The sequence below is a fragment of the Miscanthus floridulus genome, chromosome 10 (assembly GCF_019320115.1).
Source record: "Miscanthus floridulus cultivar M001 chromosome 10, ASM1932011v1, whole genome shotgun sequence".
In the NCBI taxonomy this organism is placed as follows: Eukaryota; Viridiplantae; Streptophyta; class Magnoliopsida; order Poales; family Poaceae; genus Miscanthus; species Miscanthus floridulus.
Window position 1 is genome coordinate 78,241,201 of NC_089589.1, and position 23,080 is coordinate 78,264,280.

Sequence of the window (23,080 nt, forward strand, 5' to 3'; positions counted from 1 at the left end):
AAATGCCAATTATAGTCCAAAACAGGAGAAATAAACATACTTTTGACACATATGCCTTTATCATTGACCTAGTTCCACTTGTATTTGAGAAAACATGTTTTGTAGGTCATACATTCGAATTCAAGTGGAAAACATACCAAAAGACGCAAACAGAAAGCGTAAAGTAGAAATGTGCAAAAGAGAATAAGAAGAGAAGCCCACCTACACAACTTACCTAGGTAGAATACCACCGTGAGAGGGGCCTAGGCCCAGCCACCAGCCCACCTAGCAAAGGTGGTGGCCAGGCGAGCCAGCCAGGGTGTGGCCGCACCCTGGGTGCACCCGCACCCCAGGCGGCGTAGCCCAGGCCTAGCCTTTGCAGACGGTAGCATGGCGGCATGCTTGGTTGGTTGGCGAAGGTTTCCTATTTTACTGAGGCCAAACCGACCATCAGCCACTATATAAGAAAGGTTGGAGCTCATTCTTCAACACACAATCATTTGGAGCTACACCTCACCTCTCTCTACTCTTTTAGCTTTAGTTCTTAGTAGTGTTTGGAGCTAGCAAAGCTACTTGGAGAACTTGTCTCCTTGGAAGAAGAGCAACTTTGGTATGAATAATACTATGAAGAGTTCTTCCATATTCAAGTTCTCATATCATTTATATAGTAGTGCATATGAACTAGAGTATAGTTTTCATGTTATAATCATGATATATGAACTAGCATATAGTTTGTGTGTCATGATCTTAACATGTTCAACTTCATGCTTCAACATTCACATGACTTGTATGAGTAGAAGTAGAGCTAGGGTTGGGGTGGTGGTTTGTCGTTCCTTCGGGGTTACCTATATTCTTGCTTGTCAATCCGTAGGGTTGGAGTCCTGGGGAGATATAGGTAGTTTCCTTGTACATGGGCATGGTGCTTGGGTGCACGGGAACCTTCGGATATGACAGTATCCCACGGTTGAGGGGTAGGTGGCAGGTGGTGATAGCCCTGTCCATCCCTTGTAATCCCCCATGTCCGGGTATTGTGTAGGGGTTTTAAAGTCTCTCACGCTTGCTGGCAGACCAGTGCTCGGAGATATGCCCGTCCATCTTAATCATAGTTCTAACTCTAGTCATATAATTTGTATGATTATCAACTATTCTTTGCACAGCTATATTATGACATGCCGGCTCCGCTTAGGAACATTCTTTTATTCTTTGTTTTCCTTTTATCCTTGAGGTTAGCCCAGATGTGTGTCCACTATCCATGAAATACTGAGTATGTAATCAAGTTTATGTCTATGCTAGAGTATGTATACCTTGCCCTCCTTTGGGAAAATATAAATAATGATACCCTAAATACTTCTGGGTGAAATACTACAACAATAGCTCCGTACGCTTGCGGATAATGTCTGTAATCTTTAAAGGACTATCATAGTTGGTGTTTCTTGGCAACGTTGCTAAGATTAACTCAATCTTAGTAATGATGTTAAGAAATACCAACAGGCATTTCTGGCGCCGTTACCGATGATGGACTTAAAATCTCATCACTTGGTGATTGTGCTAAGAAATGCCAACAAGCATTTCTAACGCTTTTGCCGGCGAGGGCATAGGTTGAAAAGAATCTAATAGGACATGAACAATGATCACATGCATGTAATGGTAGCCATAGTCTATGCAGGTTAATTCTGCTTGTTTTGTTCCTGTTGTGGATGAAGACATGATAGTGTATGACCGGTCACAACCTACAGAACAACTACACAGAGAACCCGGAGGCACTCCAAAGGAAGAACAGGTCTCATACCGCTTCTTCTTCTGCAACTCCGCCAGTGGTTGAACCAGTCACCCACATACCATCCGCTACTACCGTCACGGCCAAGTCACTCCGCAACTACTCCACCCCCAGTGTTGCTAATGTGCCCGTTGGGCCCGCTGTCAACATGGGCACTAGAAACTTGGAGCTACGCGCTAGCCTAATCACGATGGTGCAGTCAAGCCAGTTCTATGGTTTGCCAAGCAAGGACACAAGTGCTTACTTGCAACACTTCCTAGAGCTGTACGACACCATCGTCATCAAAGATGTCGCACCAGCTAGCATCAGGGTCTGTCTGTTTCCCTTCTCCCTCACGGGGAAGGCGAAACAATGGTTTCACAAGGAGAAGAAAGCTCTCAGTACGTGGGACAATTGTTTTGCGATGTTCCTCATGAAATTTTTCCCCATGGATAAAACCAATGCCCTAAGGGGGAAGATTTCAAACTTCCAGCAATCTCCACTCGAGTCCATCCCCGAGGCATGGGAAAGCTGCAGGAGTACATCCACGCCTGCCCGCACCACGGAATAGAGGACTGGCTTAGGCTCCAGAACTTCTATGAGGGGTTTATGCCCATGTCGAAGGGGCACATAGATGCTACTGCTAGAGGAGCATTCCTCTCCCTCATCATTGATGGAGCTAAGGGTCTCATCGAGAAGATGGTGGCAAATGAGAGCTAGGGGGAGGAATGCAAACAACAAAAAGGCATGCATACCATGAAGGAGATGGATATGCCTGCTACAAAAATAGACTTATTGATGAAAAGACTAGACGATCGTGCAGCCAAGATGGAAGCCATGAAAAGCACCATCCAGGCCATGGACTCACACATGACGTGTGAGGTCTGTGGTGCCGTTGGCCACTCGGGGAATAATAGCCCCGAGACCCATGAAGAAGCTTCATACATCAACAATGGGTTTTGCCAACTGAATAATAATGGGTGGACCCAGATTTCTAAAGAGACCTGTCACACCCAGATTTCTAAAGAGAACCAAGCTCTAGTCATATGTGTGCCCAGGAAGTCCACACATACAACAATAGAATAGAAATATCATAAAACAATGTTATATAGTGAAAAACATACTTATGTTAACACTTACAACCATCAGAGTTTCGCGGAACGGTTGCTAAACTTCTCCTCGGGCTCCATTCATCTCGAGGATGGTTGACTGAGGGCTTCGAATGCCAAGCACTTCTAATAGACCTTGGAAAACTCATCTGCTTCTTTGTCCTTCTAAGCAGCACTTTGCTACACACTAGGGGTGTGGGGGGAAATAGCAAGGGTGAGTCCATGTCGAACTCAGCAAGTACAGGTGGAAAGTATAATGACATGCAAGGCTTAATCAAAGGTGGGCTGACACTGGCTTACTGCAGTTAGCATTTTTAGTTGCCAAACTTTTATTTTTGCAACCTAATCACTAAGATGAGTGAAAGATCCCAACCATTAATTAATAGAGTGAGTATAACATTTTTATTATCATCATATAACCGAGGTAGCAACCTCAACATTAACCATAGGGTAGCAACCCCAATTAGTAATCAGGGTAGCAACCCCATATAAGAGCACGGGATAGCCATCCCACCAAAACACGAGGTAGCCACCTCAATCCATAAATCCGCCTCCATTGTCCAATTGTGAGTCATATTCTAATCATGTGAGAGTCTAGGCCACTCGTGTCCATGAGCACGACTGTTATAATAGTTTTATACTCTGCAGAGGTTGTACACTTTCACTTCAAGTCATGATTCCCATTTGCCTGGGGTCACGACTCCCCAAAACACTACCATGGTGAGTAGGCAGGGTCTCACTATGAGACTTTTCACAGGTTCCATCTAATAGGATGCAACTCATAAGGTTTGGCCTAGGCGCACGGCAACCAAGCCCATAGCAATGGAACCCGGACTCACCGTCAACTTAATATTCATTACCTAGGTTACTTTCTTACGCCTGGAAGGAAAGTTACACCATACTAGTAGAGGTCCTGATACTACATCAAGCCAGAGTCATATGGCTTGAAGTTGTACTGTATGTCCCAAGTGGCCGCTCAACGAACAGGTCCTTAGGGAGGGTGGACAGGGGTACCCATGGAAACCAGGTCAAGCCCGTTCCCCCTTTCATCACCTTAACCAGGATGCTATAAGCATCCTTACTTCTCCATCATTATAGTAGCCATTAATCATCATTAATCATTAATCATCATTAAAGTAATCATTAGTCATCATTACTATCATTAACATGTAGAGGTGGTGAGTGGAACAGCTAAGCATAACTTAACTACCCATAATATGAAACCCAGGTATACAAGGAATGTAGTAAAGGGCTAGTCATGTCCTTAGGGTTTGCAATATTAGACACATGCAATGAAAGTAAAATGAATTTAATAAATAGGAGCAATATGATCAAATGGTGCCTGCACTTGCCTCTTTCCCAAAGTTTAGCTGCTCAGAAGTCTTCGACTTCTATCTTCTGGTCTCCAACTTTTGCTTCGACTGTCGGTCCTCTGCTCCTGGTCTTCAGTGCTAACGAACCGCGCTTCCTCTACTTGATGCAACCAAGCAACACAAATATACAAACAAACAAACATGACTAAGAACAATACATCACTCAAAAGGAGAAGCTTGAAAAGAGTTCACTAATCGGCAAGGCTCAGTGCTACGGTCACGAGAGAATAAGAACAATGGAAAATAGAGCTATCATTGAAAGGATGTGACTATTGATAGGTTTACGCGATTATCGATAGGTTGTACAACATAACGAAGAATAGACTACAGGTTTGATTCATTTTAGTTAATGAGGTGATGAACATTTCATAGAAATATCCCAAAGTTCAACTAACCTAATGATATTGAATTTTAAAAGCCAGGGTTAAACCTTAGTCACATTTTATTTATAAATATTTAATAGTACTTAAGACAATCAAATATTTGTAATTTAGAAAACATAGAACATGTGAGACTAGCTAATCGAATCATTATATATGTCGTGTTTAAACTAAACAAATTATAATTAATAAACACACATTCAAGTTGATATTAATCAAGTTAACATTTATTTATTTATAAAAAGACCGGATGAAACCCTAAATTACTTTTAATTAGAAACTTGGTTGCATAAATATTAAACAAACTAATAATTAACTTATAAAATGTAGAGGTGTGAGACATGGTACACGTTGCTACTAACACGTAGCTTACATCGGCACGATCGCAACGCAACAAAAACGAAATTATAAGCCTTGATTGCTTTTAATTAGAAAGCTATTAAATAAATATAAATCAAATTGCATTTAAATTAATAAATTCATAATTGAGTGACATGATTAACACTACCGCTACCGCAACTGGGATGTACTAAAATTGAGCTAAACCGATTAAACGGCGGGGATTAAAAGATCGGTGGCAATTCTTTAATAGGAGCATCTTCTACCTTGGGCCGGAGGAGCTCTTGACCTCCATGGCCACTACTGCTGCTGTGCGTGGGGAAGGGAGGGGCCTTGGCTAGCCAGTCAGATGGAGGCACGGCGTGGCGGCGCAAAGGCCACGGCAGCGCGGGCCCACATGCTAGGTCGGCTGGGATAGGCCCGCATGAGGCAGCGGCGGCTGCCTGCTGCACCGCGCAGGGGCGCGCGAACGACGATGGTGCAAGGCCCGAGGGCACGGGGTGTAGCGCTGCCATGGGGCTAGGACGTGAGACGAGGCCATGGTGGCGTCGGGTGGTCGGAATCGACGAAGAACACGGCCGGCCATGGTGCTCTTCCCTAGAGAAGACAAAGAAACGATCAACGGATGACGAATTCGTGAAAACAAGTATACCATGGTGAATAGAACGACAAGGGCTACATCTTGGTGGTGGTGGTTGATGCCGGAACACGACGGTTTCACCGAAAAAGCTCGCTGGAAGTTAGCCGAAAACCTAGCGTTTCACGAACTTCGGCGTCCGATCTGCGTTCATAGGAGTGGCGGCTCGCGAAACGGACCATACTTGCGGAACCAGCGCGTTGAGGGCTATGCCAACATATATATATATATAGTTGTAGGGTTTGGAAACGTTTCGGAATTTCTTAATTTTGGGATTTATTTCTTGTTTAAAAATAATTCTAAGAAATTCCTGAAATCATATTTAAGCCACGAAAATCACAGAAATTAGAGAAAATGCTGAGAAAATTTCCCAAGGTAGATATGAACATGATGGATCAAAATGAAGAGTTTGGAACTCATGAAAAGATTATAGAGATGATCAAGGAAATAGATTAAGCTCAAGGAAAAAGGAATTTGATTCTAGAAAAGGTTGGAAAATTTCTCGAGAGAAAGAAATGTCATCCTATCGTATTTTGAAACCATTCGGACTCACAAACACCAAAACACAAGCATCAGACAAGCACCACATCAACAAAACCTGTCAAATTAATTTCAAAACATTTGAAAAACACCATTTTTATTTAAAAAAATATACGAAAATATAAACTAACGTTGAAAAAATTTATCCAAATAATAAAATCTTTCATTTTATTTAGTGTTTTCTAATAACAACCCAAAATAGAAATTTTGGTGTGTTATTGGCTACCCCACTTAACATGAATCTGATCCCGAGATTCGAAGAGACTTGGGAGGAAGATAAAGCAGATCATCAAGGTTGATTCGAGACTTTTGATGGGATAAGATATAAGGATCAAGGATTAACAAAGGTTGACAAGAGAGATAGGGATCGATTCTTCAAGATTATTTCAAGCTCTATGGTGAGGGATGATGAAAAGATTGAAGATCAGCATAGGTTGAAAAGATAAAGATTGATCATCAAAGACAAGGAGCAAAGATTAGCAAAAGATGATATCAAGATAATGTTTGATACTTAGGTCTTCCTGTCTTCAAGCTTGAGATTCTTGAGGTTGATGAGGTCGGTAGCAGACGCTACCCCACTTAACAAAACTCTTGCATAGCTTTAGAAATGTCCATAAGAACCTCTTCTCGCCAAAAATATTTTTAGAGGTTTCCTTCAAAGATCACCACTTTTAAAACAACAAACAACACCCTCCCGCTTAACAAGAATCTCGCCCTTAGATTCGAGGAGGCTAGCGATATGGACAAAGGGTGGTCTTCAAACTTTGAACTTCCTATTGTTCAAGATGTCAAGAGTGGCAGAAGTCTCTACCCCACTTAATAAGAATCTTGTTACAATTAGCAATGTCGTTGAGGGCAACACTTTCTCCAGGGCTTGCTGCTATTGGTGCGTCCTTCATGTGTTGATTCCTCCATTGAGTTGGGATTGGTCAAAAGATAGGTTGGTCAAGAGAGGACACTACCCCACTTAACATAGATTGAGCTACTCCTCAAGACGATACCTTCTGGGCCTCCTTCGAAACACAACAACAGAGATGACAGACAAGCATCACATCAAGCAAAGCAAGCACTCAACACAACATCGACACTACACGTGCTTCTTCAATAATGGTGGTTATCCTAAGGGTAGATTTGTGATGATGAAAGGCCATCATAATTTTTAACAAGATGGGATTAGAAAATTTTAGTAAAAACAACAACAAAAAACAAGGGGAGTAAGTAGTAATAGTTCAAAGGAAGCTATCATGGAGGGAATACAATAGGACAAGGATGAGGAAATAGCCAAAATCAAAGAGTCAAGAGATGAGAAAATAGTTTCATGGAAAAATAGGTTTTAGAAATTGACCAGTGCTATCTAGGCATACGTCCTATAGTCAACACCACTCTGATACCACTCTGTCACACTCGGTTTTCAAAAGAAGACCAAGCTCTAGTCATATGTGTGCCCAGGAAGTCCACACATACAACAACAGAATAGAAATATCAGAAAACAATGTTATATAGTGGAAAACATACTTATATTTACACTTACAACTATCAGAGTATCGCAGGACTATTGCTAAACTTCTCCTCAGGCTCCATTCTTCTCAAGGACGGTTGACTGGGGGCTCCGTATGCCAAGCACTTCTTACAGACAATGGAAAACTCTGCATCTTTATCCTTCTTCTGAGCAGCACTTTGCTACACACTAGGGGTGTGGGGGAAATAGCAAGGGTGAGTCCATGTCGAACTCAGCAAGAACAGGTAGAAAGTATAATGACATGCAAGGCTTAATCAAAGGTAGGCTAACACTGGCTTACTGCTGTTAGCGTTTTTAGTTGGCAAACTTTTATTTTTGTAGCCTAATCACTAAGATGAGTGAAAGGCCCCAACCATTAATTAATAGAGTGAGTATAACATTTTTATTATCATCATATAACCGAGGTAGCAACCTCAACATTAACCACGGGGTAGCAACCCCAAATAGTAACCGGGGTAGCAACCCCAAATAAGAGCGTGGGATAGCCATCCCACCAAAGCATGAGGTAGCCACCTCAATCCATAAATCCACCTCCATTGTCCAATTATGAGTCATATTCTAATCATGTGAGAGTTTGGGGCGCTCGTGTTTGTGAGCATGACTATTATAATAGTTTTACACTCTGCAAAGGTTGTACACTTTCACTTCAAGTCATGATTCCCATTTACCAGGGGTCGCGACTGTGATAGAATGACCCAATTTATACAAGATCAAGTATGGTTGTCCCCGTTTAACATGTTGACACACACATACTTTCACTTATATAAACCCGATAGTCCATCGAGTGTCATGAAGGACCTCAGTAAATCCACATCACAACCAAGATCGCACGATTAAGCAAATACACATCGTATACATAGAGTTGCAGCAGAAATAATGTTTACAATGAGTTCACAAATAATAATACAAGTTTAGGTTTCAAAACTGATTAGTGAAAACAACATAGCTTTCAAATGATTACAAAATATAAGTTCCAAATACATTGCTAGCATACATGACATCCTCTGACAAAAGCATATAGATAAGAACACTATATAGAGTCACCGAGCCCACCGGCGGTTAGCCACCATCTTCAGGAGGGTGAGAACTTCACCTGCAACATGGTGGGATAAACTCTGAGTACTCAAATGTACTCAGCTAGAGTTACCCATCATAAACAAAAATAAAGTGACACCAAGGATCATGCAAGGCTTTATCGGTGGAGTTAGCTTGACAACATTTTGCATAAAAGTTTAAGTAACATAACTTGGAGATTTAACATCTTTAGCATCAAATTGAATACCTATTCAATTAAGCATCTCTAGATTAGCACCTGTACTAGACCAATCACGTGATTAAACTAACAAGCATTAGTAACCATATCCGATGTATTAATTTGAGCATCATCATAACCATCAAGTTCCATCAATTAATGCTACGTTGCCGCTGCTCAGTCAAGTTCTCACTATCCAGGACAGACAGTGACTCGAATCGATTCCAACCAGCTGGGGAGTTATTCCTAACACAAACCCATACTTCCCCCATCGGGGTCACGTCGGGTCACCTTTGGTACAACTCAGGTATAGTCACGGGTTTGATTAGCGCCGTACCCTCAGGGATACTACCAATTTGCCTGGAAGTTCAAGCTTGACTTACCCTTGGTTTCATGCCACAGGCTCCCCGCACATCCTTATTTCCTCCAGTGTGCGCACTTTCACTTATCGGGTCCCGACCTGAGTTGAGCTACTTGGCTTCGTGGCCGGAACGGCTTATCCGGCCAACTAAGTGCTAGGCATGCATTCAATATGACATGAGGACGTATAGCAAATCAGTCCTTAACCAACACAGATGGAGATAAATAGGCACCAAGACCTCCATGCCTTGTTACTTCTCTATCACAATTTCGCCCAGTCTCCTTTTATTCATCAACACATGGTTATTTCTACGATAGTAATTATAGCCAACCATGACCAGATATCTACCTATATCTTGTAGGTGATAGGAAATCACCTGACTTCTACCGAACTAAGCATGGCTAAGCATATATTTAATCCTGGACCTATAAAGGTTTCAAGATATATTTGTCTAGACAAGGAAAGTATATATGCAAGTGGTTCCAATCAACCCCTAGTACTTAATGCATCAACATAAAAGGACTCAAGTTGATATTTAGAAAACATAGGAGGCTTAGAATGCTCCAGGGCTTGCCTGGGATCTGACACAACTCAGTTTAGTTAGCTCGCACCGTCTTGGTGACATCTCCGGTCCTAGCACTTGCCTAGTCCTTCCATCTTCAGGATAGGTCCACCATACACAATCTTCAGGTTAGGCACCAACATCACGTCCTTCACGTAGTTCATCTAGCGCACCTAGATGAGATGCAAGATGCAAGTGCATGAATATGAAGAATGGTAATAAGAGATGCATCACATAAGAGTGTTCAAGACAAGCACAAGATTATGCAAGACATAGGCACCTAGAGTTATTTAATTAAACATCACACAACCTTTTATAGATGGATAGCAAGCATATTAGGCATGGCACACAAGTGAACTTAAGCTCAGATATTGCACACATGCATCTATCAAGAACTAACCAAACATGTTTAGCCAAAACAAGAGCAAGCTAAAGCAATCACCTAGCATATGTATAGAAATCTAGAAAGCAGCACAACAGTCACTTGTTTCAACTATAACTAGAGTTACAAACATTTAATAAAGGTGATCTTAGACTTTATGGAAAGCTAATGAAATTATCTACAACTCTTTTATTTACACTCAGAGCTGATTCTAAAGCTAACCAAGTCAAAATACACCAAGGAGCAGGTCTGCACAAACAATGGACAAAAAAACTGATATGAACTTTAGAGATGCATAACTAGAATTATAATAATCCAACAAGTATGATTCTTAACTTTATGGAAATATTATTAAGTTACCTATAACTTTCTTATTATCATCTTAAGATGATTCTATAGCTAACAAGGTTAAACAACACCAAGAAGGCATGTCTGCCCAGATTTGGATAGAAATCTACCATTCCACTTTGAACAGCTATAACTAGAGTTCTAGACCACCAAAAAGGGTGTGATCTAACATTTTGGAAATCTTAAGAAAATAACTACAACTTCTTTATTATCATCAAGAAGTAATTCAAAGCTTAGCTAAGTCAAACAACACAACCTTTCTGATATGAACAGAGCATATGCAAAAGCTAATAGCAAACTTGTAAAATATATAACTCCTAAACCATCAGGCCTAAAATCATGAAATTTTATTACAATCAATATAAGGAGATTATCTACAACTTTTGTATTCACCACAATTAAATAAAACATCATTTGCATCACGAAATTATCACCACCACAGAAACTGTACATGCAGCCATAACAGCAGAGATACAACTATATGCATTTATCATTTATGTTGTTAACAACTAACATTTTGTTGCTATATATGCAGCTCCATGCAACTCCTAATCATGACCAAGCAATCACATTACTTAGCACCAATTATTAGAAGTATTACATGGCGTAAACCCATGCATCTATTAACAATCTTTCATCTTCTACTTATATAATCCAACATATATATTATTTTTAGGTGATATCTTAAACATAGAGTTGAGAGCTAGAATTTTTACAGGTAATAGGTGATATCAAAACATGGCTACTGTAGAAATATTACATGCTCAGGTTTTATAATTTAATCACTATGAAAAAGACAAATTGCTATTGCAAGAAAACATGTAACAGCAAGATAAATCTAAACCCCAACATTTTCTGTAAACATATAGCCATATTATGTATCAACATGACATAAAAACATCATACAAAGGTTGTGGAACCACATTTTACAGTTTTACATACTTATATTATTTATAAACCATTTAATAAGCATTAAACAAGTTAAATAAATAAATCAGTCATATTGCATCCAATGAATATGAATTTTTTATCACAACACAAATGTGACATCAGAAGCCTACCATAAAAATTTCATAGCAATTAGAGCACCACAACTTTAGATATGAGGATAACAAGCAAAACAAGCTAAAATTGCCTATCTAAAAAGACCAAATCAAAACATTATAAAACAGTACACAACTAGCATGTTTAATATTTTTATTAGCTAGAGCATGCCATCACAAGATTAACACAACTGTAATTACCATTTTTGGACTTCTATAACTCAAGATATGCATCTGTCCAACTTAAAAGCATTTTTAAAAGCACTTTAAAAGAATAAATAAAACAGCAGAAACTTTCTACTAACACATATCATATTATAACTCTAATACGTAGATCTATTCTCAAGGATTCCAAAAAGTCTTTATTTGCTATTTTATGATTTTTCTACGATTTATTATGATTTTCCAAAGTTTTAGTCATAAAAGAAAAACAAATTTGCACCGAGGACCCCAAACTTTCATGAAAATAGATTCCAGCGAAATGGACCTTCTAGAAACTATTCACATGAGTCACGACTTCTGTAGAAAACCCCTTTCCTTTCATTGAATTCTTACGCGAGGTCCCCGACGCTAGTTGGAGTAGAGGAGGTCGACGATGGCTCGATTTTTCGGTGAGGTGGTCGACGACGGTGAAGGAGAAGTGGCGATGCAGCTTCCCTATGGCCAGGTGCAACAACCAAGGGGCATAGCCTAGGCAGCGATGGTCTATAGGCTGCCGACCATAGAGGTGGTGGTCTGTAGCGGCAGCGGCCCCGATGGTGGTGAGCGTCAGCGGGGGAGGTGGCCAGAGGAGGGCCGACTGAGCTCTGGCCATGGCCAGCCATGGCCACGCCTGGCCCTAGCCTTGGCCGGCTGCAGCCAGCAGCTGCTCGACCGTGGTAGTAGGCAGCGGCGATGGACATGGCTTCGACGATGGCTGTGAGCAGTGGTGCGGTCGGCAAGGCAACGTGGGAAGAGGGAGGAGGTGACGGCGGAGTCGATAGTGGCCTTAACTGGGCGTGGCTACTGGTGGTGCTAGCAAGGCAGCGATTTGTAGCGGCAGCGGCTATGACGGTGCCTAGCGTTAGTGGGGGAGGCGGCTGGAGGAGGGCTGGCCAGGCTTGTATCACCCCAAGTGTTAGTCATGAGTTAAGCAGCAAAACTAGAGTTAAGTAGAATATGTCAAGTAATGATTATGATCTCTAGTTCATAATCTAGAAGTAATGATGAAGGTATTGAGGTCAAACATTTGAAAATGAGCCCCAACTTGGACTCGGACAATACACTTTGCTTACATGCAGACCCTTGTTAAGATTATGCAAGAGTAATGTTAAACATGCTTGTTTCATGTACATTACATCAACATGCATCCATCTTGACCAGTGGAAAAGTTTCATGAAGTTTGGAGCCAAGAAGTCACATGTAATGATAAGTTATAATCTTGCTTGAAGTGCACTATTATGTGAATGAGAACATGTGGTGTCAACAAAACCTTGGAACCCTGCTCAAACAACTCTACTTAAACTCATGAACAAAAGTTATGAAGGGTTCATGCTGAGAAAATGTCAAGACAATGCTTCTAAGTGTGGGAATAGTTAAAATTGTCTTTTTCATGGTATGGTCTTGACCTACGTTGACCAACTATTTAGAGTGCTTGCATGGAGTTGGACCTTTAATAAAAGTTGAAGTTTGAATGGAGTACAACAAACTTTATTTTGGACCAAGCCTTGATTCAACTCCTAATTGGCTCAAACAGTGGCCTTAAGTTTGAATGCAATGCTGTTTTGGCCCCTCTGAATTATTTCTAAGTCCCTGATTGACAACAGCCTGTTCACATGTTGTGACATTTTTATCTTCTAGATTCATATGGCAACTCAACTAGATTCCTTAATAGGAGTTGAAGTACACTTTGTGCTAGAAATAATGAAGCAAGTCTCATTAAGTTTGGAGTTCATTTGGATATTCAAAGTTAGTTTCAAAGTTAGCAAAGATTAATTGTTTCCAGGAGTTAATTAAATCTCAGTTTTTAGTTTTGTATACCCTACTTTGGAGGCTTATATCTTCCTAACCAAGCTGAACTAGTCCATGATCGTTTAAGCAAAGTTGCAAACCAAGAGGTGTACAACAAACTTTGTTTCAGGGTCAAGAGCTAGTTTGGTCCCTAACTTAGTCAAACTGAGGCCTCAAAACTAAACCCAGCGCTGTTTTGGATCTCAAAAATTTGGTTTTCTGAGATTACTATATTGATGATGATTGGCATTTCGTGTTCTCGAATTTTTGTTAAGCAATTCAAGTTGAGCCAAATACAAAAGTTGGACTATATGTTTTGGAGAAGAGCATGCAAAAAGATGGCACCAGTTTGACTTTGTTTTGATCATCAATTTGAATTTTTGCTCATCGCTGTCAACGGGCTGACATTATCATGTTGGGCGCTAATTACCTACTAATATGTTGCTCAAATGGCTGAGCACCCTAAATACAAGTTGTAGAGCAGATCGAATGGAGCAACTTTGTTTCAAGGCCCATAGCCCAGTTCGGCCCATAGCTAGCCCAGAAATGGTGTCCAAGTCAGGTTAAACCACACGAGCCAGGTGTCCGATGAAATGCTGACATGGCCTTAATGCGCGAGAGTGCGCCCCACCATACCGACAATTGTCCCACCTCCTTTGTCGTGCCTTTGTGCCCTCTAGAAGTGGGCGCCCGAGCTCCTCCCCTCCCTCATTCGCTCTGTCTACCACTCACGCTGCCCCTCGCTCCCCTCCTCGCTCTACGCTAGAGCGCGGACGCTGAGCACCACCATGGCCGAGCAGAGCTCACAGCCATCGGCGCTCCTACTAGTCCATGCTTCCTGCTCGCTCAATGCTATCTCCCTTGGCCACGTGTGGGCCTGAGCTGTCCACGCCGCTGCCACTCGGTCGCCGAAGACGCGCCTCTGTTGCTGCCGCTGTGAGGTTGCCGCGGCCGCCGCTGGCGCACATGGCCAGGTCGCCACGGTCGGCCTCAGGCTAGGCCAAGGCCACTCGTGGGTGCGTGCCACCCCCTGGCACTCCCCCGCCATTCCCTGCCGCTGCCGTCCCCTACTGGCCAAGGCCGGTCGGCCCCAAGCCGTCCCCTGCTCTATCCTGTGAAGAAGGGAAGGCGAAGGACCTCGCATAACAATAGAAACAAGTGCAGGGGCTAAGTGCAAAGTCTGTGACTCATGTGAATAGTGCCTAGAAGGACCTTTTCGCTAGAATTTATTTTCATGGAAGTTCAGGGGCCTCGGTGCAAATGTGTTTTTCCTTTATTGCATTTATTTGGCTGAAACTTTGAAAAATCATAATAAATCATATAAAAATTATAAAATAGCAAATGAAGACTTTTTGGAATACTTGAGAGTATATCTATGTAGTGGAGTCATAATATGACATGTGTTAGTAGAAGGTTTTTGCTATTTTTATTTATCTATGTTAATTAGGGTTTTTTAGGAATAAATTCATATCTAAAGTTGTGGTGCACCAATTGCTGTGAAAATTTTATGGTAGGCTACTGATGATATATTTGTGTTGTGGTAAAAATTTTAAGCTCATTGGATGCAGTATGATTGATTTATTGATTTAACTTGTTTATTGCTTGATAATTAGTTTTAAATAAGTTATAATTTTTATAAAGGTGTAAAAATGGAAAATGTTGTTCCATTACCTTGGTATGATGTTGTTGTGTCATTTAAATACATAATATGGCGATGTGTTTGCATAAAATAGTGTGTTTTAGATTTATCTTGCTCTCACATGTTTTCTTGCAATAGCAATTTGTCTTTTTTGTAATAATTAATCTATAAAACTTGAGCATATGAAATTTGTGCAGTAACCATGTTTTGATAACATCTACCACTCATAAAAGTCTTAGCCACAAACTAGTTGTTATCATATAGTACTAAAAATAATACATATTTTGCATTATTAAATTAGAGGATGAATGTTGCGAGCATATACATGTATTTATTGTTATGTGATGCTTCTAGTAGCAATTCCTACCTACTATGATTGTTTGAATATGATTCCAAGATGTTTGGGGTAGCATATATGTCAAGAATATGTTAGTTTGTAGCAACTAAATGATAGATGAATGCAGTATGCCTCTGTTGTTTGGGCTGCATGTATAGTTTTGATTAAGCAATTAATTTTGTCGTGATAATGATGTTTTATGTGAATGTGTTGAATACGAAAGTTGTAGATAAATGCCTTATCTTGCTTTTCCTAAAATTTCATGATTTTAGGCCTGATGATTTAGGAGTTATATATTTTACAAGTTTGCTATCAACTTTTGCATGTGCTCTGAACAGATCTGAATGATTGTATTATTTGGCTTATTTAAACATGGAATAATGTATTGGTGATAATAGGAGAGTTGTGGTTATTTCGTTAATATTTTGAAAATGTCTAAGATAACTGCTTTTGGTGGTCTAGAACTCCAGTTATAGCTGTTCAAAGTGGAATCGCAGGTTCTATCCAAATCTAGACAGAGATGCCTTCTTGGTTTTGTTTAATCTTGTTAGCTATAGAATCATCTTAAGATGATAATAAGAAAGTTATAGATAACTTAATAATCTTTCTATAAAGTTAAGGATCATGCTTGTTGGATGAATATAACTTGAGATATGCATTTCTAAAGTTACTATCAGTTTTCTGTTCTTAGTTGTATGAGCTCTGTTTCATGATGGATTTTGACCTAGATATTTGTTGAATCAGCTTTTGGTGTTCATAACAAAGTTTTACATAATTTCATTAGCTTTCCAGAAAGTCTAGGATCACACTTTTTTCATGCCTAGAACTCTAGGTATGGTTAAAACAAGCGACTATGGTGCTGCTGTTCAGAATCTATGGTTGTACCTAAAATTGTTTGCTTCTCCTTGCTTTGCTTTGTGTGTTGCTAAGTGTGGCTCATGCCTTTTATGGAGTTGAGTTAATATACCTAAAATCTTGTGAAACTTGTGTCATGCTTGGTGCTTCCTTCCTTGCTATCCTAGCATGATATGTTGTGTCATATTTAATTAAGTAACGTGGAGTGCTTATATATGTTCGGCGCAACCTTGTGCTCATCTTGAATACTTTTATGTGAGGCATCTCATATTGCCATTCTTTGCATTCATGCATGTGCATTGTTGCATCTCATCTAGGTATGCTAGATGCACCATGTGAAGGACATGATGTTGGAGCCTAACCCGAAGATGGAGTTTGGTGAATCCATCCAGAAGACGGAAGGACTAAGCAAGTGCTGAGATGGGAGATGCTCACCAAGCGAGTGTCATCTAACAAACACTGACCTAGTGTTGGATCCTAGGCAAGCCCCGGAGCATTCTAAGCCTCATATGTTTTTACAAATATCACTTGAGTCCTTTATGTTTGATGCATTAGGTTATAAGTGTTGATTGGAACCACTTGATGCATAGATCTACCTTGTCTAGATATATATACCTTTAACCCTGTGTAGGTCTAGGATCAAATATATGCTTAGCCATGCTTAGACTGGTAGAAGTCGGGTGATTTCCTATCACCTGCAAGATATAGGTGGATACTGAAGCACGGTTGGCTATATTTGCTATCGTGGAAAAGAACCATGGGGTAATCTAACTGGAGGTCAGATGGAGTCTATGCATAGGTTGACTCATGTGATTCCATCTATACCAATTAAGGACCGTACCGTTGTTGGAACTTTTGTCGAGATTGAATGCATGCCTCTCACTTAGTTGACCGGATAACTTATTCCGACCGCGAAGCCGAGTAGCTCAACTCAGGCCAGGCCCCGTTCTGTTAGAGTGCGCACTCTAGATGGTAGTAAGGATGTGTAGGGGGGCAGATGTGAGCCCAAGGGCAGGGTAGTCCCGATCATCCTAGCAGCTAGTTGTCCCTGAGTGTGCTGCACTGATCGAACCCGTGGAATGTGGACCTGAGTTGTACCAAAGGTGACCTAAGACTACCTTGGCACAGGTATGTCTGGGTTTGTGTTAGGAATAAATTCCCAACTGGTTGAAATCGATTCGAATCGTTGTCTCTCCTGGATAGTGAGAAACTTGACTAGCTCCAGCATCATAGTAATTGAATTATGGAATATGATGGTTATGATAAACATAGAATTATTACACTGGCTATAGTTACTATTGCATGTTACTAAATGATATACCACATATTTGGCATAGGTTAGTTGCTAATCTAGAGATGAATAACTATAATTAACTTGATGACCAAATTATAAAATGTATAGCTGAATTAGTGGCTTTTTTATACAAAATGTTCTCAAGCTAGCTCCACCTATAAAGCCTTGCATGATCCTTGGTGTCATTTTATTTTTGGTTTACGAGGGGTAAGTCTAGCTGAGTACATTGGAGTACTCAAGGTTTAACCCACCATGTTGTAGGTGAAATTCTCAGCCTGAGGAAGATGGTGGCTAACCACCGGTGGGCTCGGTGACTCTATATTTATGTCTCATCTATATGCTTCTATCAGAGGATGTCACTTATGCTAGCAATGTATTTGGAACTTATATTAATGTCGTCATTTGAAAGCTATGTTGTTTTCCCTCAACTGGTTTTGAAACCCAAACTTGTACTATTATTTGTGAACCCATTTGTAATATTATTTCCACTACAACTCTATGTATGTGATGTGTATTTGCTCAATCATGCGATCTTGGTTATGATGTTGATTTACCGAGGTCCTTCATGACACTCGGCGGACTACCGGGTTTATATAAGTGAAAGTATGCGCGCGTCAACGTGTTAAACGGGGATAGCCGTACTTGATCTTGTATAAATTGGGTGGTTCTGTAACAAGGCTCTGGCCATGGCCAGTTGTGGCCATGCCTGGCCCTGGCCTTGGCTAGCTACAGCCAGTAGCTGCTTCACCACGGCAGCAGGCGGCGGTGATGGACTTGACTTCAGTGGTGGCTATGAGCAGTGGTGTGGTCAGCAACGCGGCGTGGGACGAGGGAGGAGGCGACGGTGGACCCTGTAGTAGCCTTAACTAGGAGTGGTTGCTGGTGGTGCTAGCGAGGGTGGGGAAGCCTGGAGGTCATGGAGGTAGTGGCGGCAACGGCTCTGCCACAGCGGACAGAGACACGGAGCGAGAGACAGAGAGACTGAGAGAAAGAGAATGAGAGAGCGAGAGAGAAGGGAGGGCGTCGATCTCCATTTTCTTCTCTTGAGCACGGGTGAGGTGGCGAGCGAGGATGGCACAGAGGAGCCACGTGGCGCTCGACGTCTGCAATTGGTCGGCCATGAACTCCTAAAGCTGTGTCGACACAAAAATTTTGTCCCGTGCCGAGGACCCACGCAGCAAGCCGAAAGGGTCTGCTCGATGGAACTCCTAACATATCTTTCAACCTATCTTTACATCAACGATCTCGTGATGCGAACTATTCATGAAAGCACTCGATATCGGCTAAAAAAGCCGATTCAGGCATAGCGCACAGTTAAAGTCATGCCTTATCAGGAATAGATCTATCAAATAACGATCCCCACTCCATGGTGCTAACAGTGGGGTGTGAGGCAGAATCACTCAGGCCATGATAACGGGCCATGGAACGGTTCTCGTTAGCCAATAAATCTACTCAAGACGCAACATGCTTTAACCGCACGCTATGCACGATCAAGATTGAAGTAAAACAACCGATGAAATGTAACTCATCGTTTAAGGTATAGATTAGATCAATTTTAGATTATCAAACGATGGGCTAAACAAGATATAAGGCCGATCTAGATCAATCTCAATCAGATAGAGTGATATTGCTGTAATTAGATAAATAATGAAAGCAATAAGCAATATCGGTAACTTAATGAATCTACCAAAGACTGCCACTCTAAGGTAGAGCTGATAACTTGACCTTGATCTAGTTCATGCAGTGGGGGTCGATCGGATCGATGCAGCCATACTTGAACTAGGCAAGAATCGATAACTAACTTATACCAGAGTCGTAGTGGAGGTCGATCAGATTGATGCAGCCATATGAACAGAGGTATAAGCCATGACGGTACTTACAACAAGCAGTGGAGGTCGACCAGATCGATGCAGTTGTACTTGCTGAAGAACTCACCGAGATCTACTCTACTCCTACTCCTAAGGAGTGGCCAGAGCCAAAAAAGTAAATAACTTATATATTGGATTGATTATTGTTTTTTTACAATAGCTGGGGTTTGGTATTTATCCCCGGGCCCTGTGCATGACTCCTGTCTAAGCACGACTTATTACAATTTTTGACCTTAGAGGAAACATTCCTAATTTAAGATAACTTGGACTCTAATCTTTCCCTTTTTGTAGAGTCCAACATGTTTTGTCCTGGCACCGAACGTAGCCTTTGTCGTTATCCGCTAGCGCTATCTGAAAAAAGCCAATTCCAGTTTTTGCATCCGAATCAGCTGGTTCCGATCTACACGCAATTGATCCCTTGATGACATGATTTTGGAAGCTTTTGAGTCCCTATGACTCTTCTTCCAAATTTTGGTGTAAACACATGCCCCCCAATTTTGGGATAAAAGTAATTTTATTCCAAAATTGTCATGTCTGTATCTCTGATTGGTCCACAGTCATGGGTAGAGAACGTTGATCTGGGGTCCACTATTTGTCGCCGCTTGCGTCCACTCATGAGCCTATGCCTCAAAACTTTTCACAAGAGTGTCACTGCTTCACGGGCATTTGGATTCATCTTCCTAGGCTAGCTACAAAGTGTCTATCCGACCCTAGAGAGAGCAACTCAACAAGCCATGTTCTCTTCTATCTGCCTCCTCGAGTGCTCCTGGCTCCGCTAGACCCTCCATGGTCTATCTTATGAAGATCTCAAGCAGCTAGAAGAATTCTTGTGCATAGGGTGATTGTGTCACTTATTCTAGCGCCTCGTTGAGCAAGAAGACTAGCCATTGTGGTTAGAAGAATTCTTGTGATATCACCTGAGTCTTCTCTCCATGCTCACAAAGTTGTTCTAGTGTTTGCAAGGGCTAGAATGTGTGGACACCTTCCCCTTATTGCTCCTCCAAACGCCCACTGGGAAAGCCTCAGGCTTCTTTCTCATAGTTCCTATCTTATCGAGAAATTTGCTGAGCATATGTTAGGCGGGTGACCTTTCTTCTTCTCTGGTACAATTTTATCGATGGGCCAATGTGACTCGGTTCACAATGACTCTCGGCCTTGTGGAGATCCGGACTCCCTTCAATCCTAAGAAGTTTTAGTGGGTTAATCTCTGGTCAATGTATCCATCCCACGATATTTTGTAATCTGGGGAAGCAATAAATTCGAGTCCGTTATTTCTTCGCTATCTGTCCCCTGATTTTCTAGAGTGTTGATCCATTTTCATTTCTGATTTCAATTTGACACCTGCATCGAAATCTATCTTCTCGCTTTCCCGGGCTATATATACAGGCTACGGTTGTGGATCAAAAAACAACCCTCTTCGTCTCAATCCTTCTTCATCTTCAGTATATTTCCTGCCTTTCTGTAGGTTTGAGGTCATGGAGAACAACAAGAGGTCTGCTGAAGAAGCCCTCAACGGATCTACATCATCACGCCAACGCCTTCGTCGTCAAGAGGACGCATCTTGGGGTGCTCCCATCGCTTGGGATCAAAGGGCTAACTCCGCCTAGCCCTCGGGGTCATCTTTGGTACAAATTCGCTGCCACCTTCCTCGTCACTCGAGGCGACAGATCGGTAATGACGATCTACTGGCCTCCATCAATCGGACCGACCAGCATCAAACCAACTACCTCTACCTAGCGGAATTAGCTCTAGCCATGATTCAAAACCGATCACCCCCCGAGGTCGCTTAGTGAGGGAAAGGTTGGCCAGGGCTGAAGCTAGAATCTTGGGTTAGATGTCTACCATTATTTCTCTGTTTTTTCCTTGATTTCACCCCCAAGATTTCTGATCACTCTTTCATTGAATATTTTAGATCTAACTGCTCAGTTGGAGAGTCTTCGATCAGCCGTGGATCATGCGGTGGGATTTGTCAATGCCAGGGGCATCATTCTGGTGGTTCGTTTGCATGACATCCCGAATCGTGTTAGGGAGGTCGCCCTTCATGGCATTCATCATGGTGCTGCCATGACGTTAGCTGCTGCACAAGCCCATTCGGGCCATAATCTTTGGCTTCTTCCCCATGGTTTTCCGGATGCAACGTACCCTGGGGAGCATGAGCACTTGGTTGAGGATTTCATGAGCGCCGCCAACTCTGTAGCTTTCAATACCCTAGCCAATGATATAGTAGGCAAAGTGTTTTCCAGCCCATAGCTTGTAATAGGTGACATTTAGCAAACAACTTCCTTGCCTTGCGTGATTTCCCTTTGTTTCGTGCTTCATACCCATCATTTTTTTCATGTTTGCTTTGCTTCTATAGGCGATACACATCGTATCGGCTTTTACTCCTTTGGGTTCATTTTTTGCACTGAAGACGATATCTTTCCAATATTGGTTATTAAAGCTATCGACCGAACAGATCGTTTATTAAGTATTGATCCAAACGCTAGGATAATATTTCTTTAAATATTTCCCGTTGATTGCTTGGCCAAATTCTTCCTCTCATTTTAATGTTTCCAAAATATAAGCATTACCAGGAGCGCAACATTTGACCCGATAGGGACCTTCCCAGTTAGGTGACCATTTGCCGAATTTACTGTCCTTTGATCCGATCGGCAATTTCACTTTCTAGACCAAGTCTTCTTCAGAGAATTGCTTAATCTTGACCTTTTTATTGTAATATTTCGCAACCCTTAGTTTATTGGCTTTGATATTTTCAAGAGCACGCAGCCGAAGGCAACTCAAGTCTTCCAAATTGTCTATCATAAGATTCTTGTAGACCTCAGCTGACAAATCATTCTCCTGCGTAACATGCCTCGATCCAGTCTGAACTTCCCAAGGAAGAACTGCATTATGGCCATACACAAGTTCATAGGGTGACATTTTAATTGATCCATGGCAGGCCATCCTATATGCCCATAGCGCCTCATTTAGCGTCGAATGCCACTTCCTTGGCTGTTCCTTGATCTTTTCTTGATCAGCTTAATTATAATCTGGTTGGACGCCTCTGCCTAGCCATTAGCCTAGGCATAGTAAGGGGAGGAATTCAATAGCTTGATTCCCATACTAGCAGCAACATCCCCGAACTCTTCTAATGTGAACATTGTCCCTTGATCGGTAGTTAGAGTTTGAGGAATCCCAAAATGATACACAATGTGTTCCCTGATAAAATCAATCATGTTCTTTGAGGTTATCGTCTTCAAAGGAATTGCCTCAACCCATTTAGTGAAGTAATCTGTTGCCACTAATATGAATTTATGTCCTTTGCTTGAAGCCGGAAAAATCTGGCCAATTAAATCAATTCCCCAACCCCGAAACGGCCATGGTTTGATTATTGGATTCATGGCCGATGCAGGCGATCTCTGGGCATTACCAAAACGTTGACAGTCCTGGCACCCCTTGTAATATTCAAAATAGTCTTCCAATATCGTTGGCCAAAAATATCCAGCTCTATGGATAATCCATTTCATCTTATAAGCTGA

The 23,080-nt window shown here is 41.6% G+C and overlaps 1 protein-coding gene across 1 annotated transcript; it reads left to right on the top strand.

Annotated features, from left to right (window-relative positions):
- The first annotated feature begins 1,946 nt into the window (after positions 1–1,946).
- On the top strand, positions 1,947–2,455 carry LOC136488911 (uncharacterized). The gene is made up of 2 exons (XM_066485683.1): positions 1,947–2,136; positions 2,229–2,455. The coding sequence occupies exons 1-2, from the start codon at positions 1,947–1,949 to the stop codon at positions 2,453–2,455; spliced, it is 417 nt and encodes a 138-aa protein (XP_066341780.1).
- Positions 2,456–23,080: the final 20,625 nt, after the last annotated feature.